General features: G+C 40.1%; 1 protein-coding gene across 1 annotated transcript; it reads left to right on the forward strand.

Moving 5' to 3' along the window:
• Positions 1–82: 82 nt before the first annotated feature.
• On the forward strand, positions 83–2491 carry Pmar_PMAR023061 (conserved hypothetical protein; the record flags this gene model as incomplete). The annotated part of the gene is made up of 6 exons (XM_002772214.1): positions 83–133; positions 358–509; positions 970–1109; positions 1382–1540; positions 1950–2112; positions 2479–2491. 6 exons carry the CDS (start codon positions 83–85, stop codon positions 2489–2491), a joined length of 678 nt encoding a protein of 225 aa, XP_002772260.1.
• Positions 2492–3074: the final 583 nt, after the last annotated feature.

Genomic DNA, 3074 nt, shown 5'->3' on the forward strand with positions numbered 1-3074 from the left:
TTTGTCGAATTTCTATGTCGCCGACGACATCGCGCGCGCCCTAGCGCACGAGTCTCCTGATCGTCGCGGAGACGTGTAGTAGATGCAGAACGTCCGTAAGCCTTATGATGACGAGTGGCACAACGTGTGGAAGGTAATAATAATTAGAGACCGTTTTTCATACCACATTTCCGCCACTTCATGGGAGGCTAACCCCCCTCGTTAGGAAGAGTAATGTCCGACTTGATCATAGTAGAAGTGAATCTTCGTGCCCCGGTGGTATGATACGGATTAGGTCCGATAACAGCCTAGACTAATAAAAGCTTCATTTTATCTTATCCCTCCTGGAGTAGTATTTTCTCGATATCGATCAAATAGGCCATTTTCGGACCTATTTTGAATCTTAAATCGATAAGATACGCCATCGTGATTCAGGTTTCCACCCTAGGTCTCCGAGACGACAGCAAGGCACAGCACATGCTAAACACTGCGGCTCAGTTGGTTATACCTATTATGAAAAAACGTCGATGGTAAGGCTCGTCAGTGTTGGAGGAATATATCGTTTGAAAATGAACGAATTCGGGTAGAAGTGTACGAAAACCAATAATTATTTTTATTTACTTTTTATATTTGTTTTTTGTATTCAATTTTTACTACCCAATTTTTATATTATCACCAACACATGCAGTTGACCATGTGCATATTTTCAAACACTAGTTGGAATATATGTTCGCTTTCCTCAGCTGAGCTCAGAAGTTTCTCCACTAGTTATACAAGAATCGGGTAGAAGTGCACAAAAACCAACGAAAAAATTTTCTCCCGGAATTTTCATATTGTCGCCGACACTTAACAGTGATTATATGCAAATTTTCCACGATGGAGTTTCACCCGTTTTACGTGAAGTGGTGGTATGCAGTAGTCGTGAAATATATTTTTCACTAGTGTTTTTCATATCACTAGGGAATATATCATTTTATGATTTCTTCTCAGGAGAGTTGCCCACATGATGGAATTCGTTCCTAAGAATAACAGACTTCTCGGCCTCAACGTTAACCGAGGCTTAGCAGTGAAGATACGCCTTCGTCGCAACAGGGATCCAGGACACTTTCTGTCGTATATGGATATCCTTGGTAATTTATTTGTAGTCGTAAAAGTTGCATAAATCGGTTGACTGTCGTATATGGACGTCCTCAGTAATTTAATTGTAGTCGTGAAAGTTGCATAAACCAGTTTACATGGAATTACTTGGTAATCTAATTGTAGTCGTGAAAGTTACATAAATCAGTATATATGGAAGTCCTTGGTAATCTAATTGTAGTTATAAAAGTTGCATAAATTAGTTTATATGGAACTCCTCACTAATTTAATTGTAGTCATAAAAGTTGCATAAATCGATTTTCAGGTACTATTCTACATGAGCTCGTCCACAACTCGTACGGTCCTCATAACGCCACTTTTTATAAATGTCTTGACGATATCAAAGCGGAATGTGAGCTACTCATTTTGGGTCATCCCTTGTCGTTGGAGCTCTTCCGTGGGAGGACCCAGGGATATGAATCGGGTAAGTTTTGGTATTATTGTCGTCAGTGTGGGAAAATATACACTACATGTGTTGGTGAGAATATGTGTAAGTTTTGGTATTTTTTTGTTTTTCTACCCGAACTCGTATGTAACGTAGTAAACTTCTGAGCTCAGCTGAGGAAAGCGAACATATAATCCTACTCCAACACTGTATAGGAAACTCCTGAGCTCAGCTGCGGAAAGTGAACATATATATTTCAGTTTTGTTGTTATTGGTTATTCTCATCGAAATTTATATGTGTTCATTGGAATATTATTATTATTAGAGTTTCACCCTAGTGATATGAAAATCACTAGTGAAAAAAAACCTATTTCACGGCTACTACATACCATGAATTTCGCGTTTTACGCCACTTTACGTAAGGAAGGGTGAAACTCCAATATTGCAGATGCTACTTCATCTAACACTGACAAGCTGGTCGAGTTCAGCGCGGGAGTTGGCCGGAAGCGAACGACTAAGGGAAAAACGGCTCGAGTGAAGCGAGGCCGGGGGAGAAGGTTGGGCGGCGATAGGCAGGCCTATGCTGAGCTCTCACAAAGGGAGCTTGCGAGGTGAGAAGATATTTACTACATTTACTTCGTTAGTGGTAATGTGAGAATTTTAATTTTAATATTTAATCTCGGAAAAAATAACACCCACTGGAGTTTCACCCGTTTTACGTGAAGTGGCGTGATACTCGCGATATTCGCGGTGATATGCAGTAGTCGTGAAACATGTTTTTCATATCACTAGGGTCAAGAAACTACATTGAAAATATTTTCAGAATGGCGGCGGAGCGACGCATGCGAGACGCCGAATTATGTGATACTCACGATGATGGTCCTGACGGTAGTGATAGTGGTAGAAGCGTTAAAAGGAAGAGAGGTATCTTAGGTTGCTCATTGGAAGATACGGATTAGGCCCGATATGATACTCAGGTTCGGAGAGTAACACTACGTCTAGTTCTAGCGCTCCGTCGTCAGAGAGGAAAATAATAGAACTTTCTGATAGTAGTGATGAGGACGATTTGAGATGCCCATGGTGTAAAACGGTGGGGGAAAACGGAAAAAATATCCCGCATTTAAACGTTCGCGATACTAGCAGTTGTTATCAGAGTCGTGACGTTCGAGTGAAAAAACTGCACAATTACGGACAAATGAGAAATTATGGATTTTTTCCTCGAAATTTGTTTTTTTTCGCATTTTTGTTGAGTTTTTTCCGCTGCTATTGCATTTATATGGCAGTTGCGACCACTGAGCGAAAGCGTGGGGGGAAAATATGTACATGTGTTGGTGACAATATGAAAATTATGGGATAAAATTTCGGGAAATTATCATTTATATGGAATATTACTCGAGTGTTCGCATATATAAATATACGATTTTTTTTTCATAAAATCCTTTTTTTTCAGTTTTTTTTTGAGAAATTTTTCGAATTTTTCAGGTAGCTTTCCATTGCCATCAGAGTCGTGGAAAGTGTGTCCAGCATGTGAGGGGCCTAACCCAGATCGAATGGGCCCGGGATGATGATGATG

This window comes from Perkinsus marinus (genome assembly GCF_000006405.1).
Source record: "Perkinsus marinus ATCC 50983 genomic scaffold scf_1104296961726, whole genome shotgun sequence".
NCBI classification, from domain to species: domain Eukaryota; phylum Perkinsozoa; order Perkinsida; family Perkinsidae; genus Perkinsus; species Perkinsus marinus.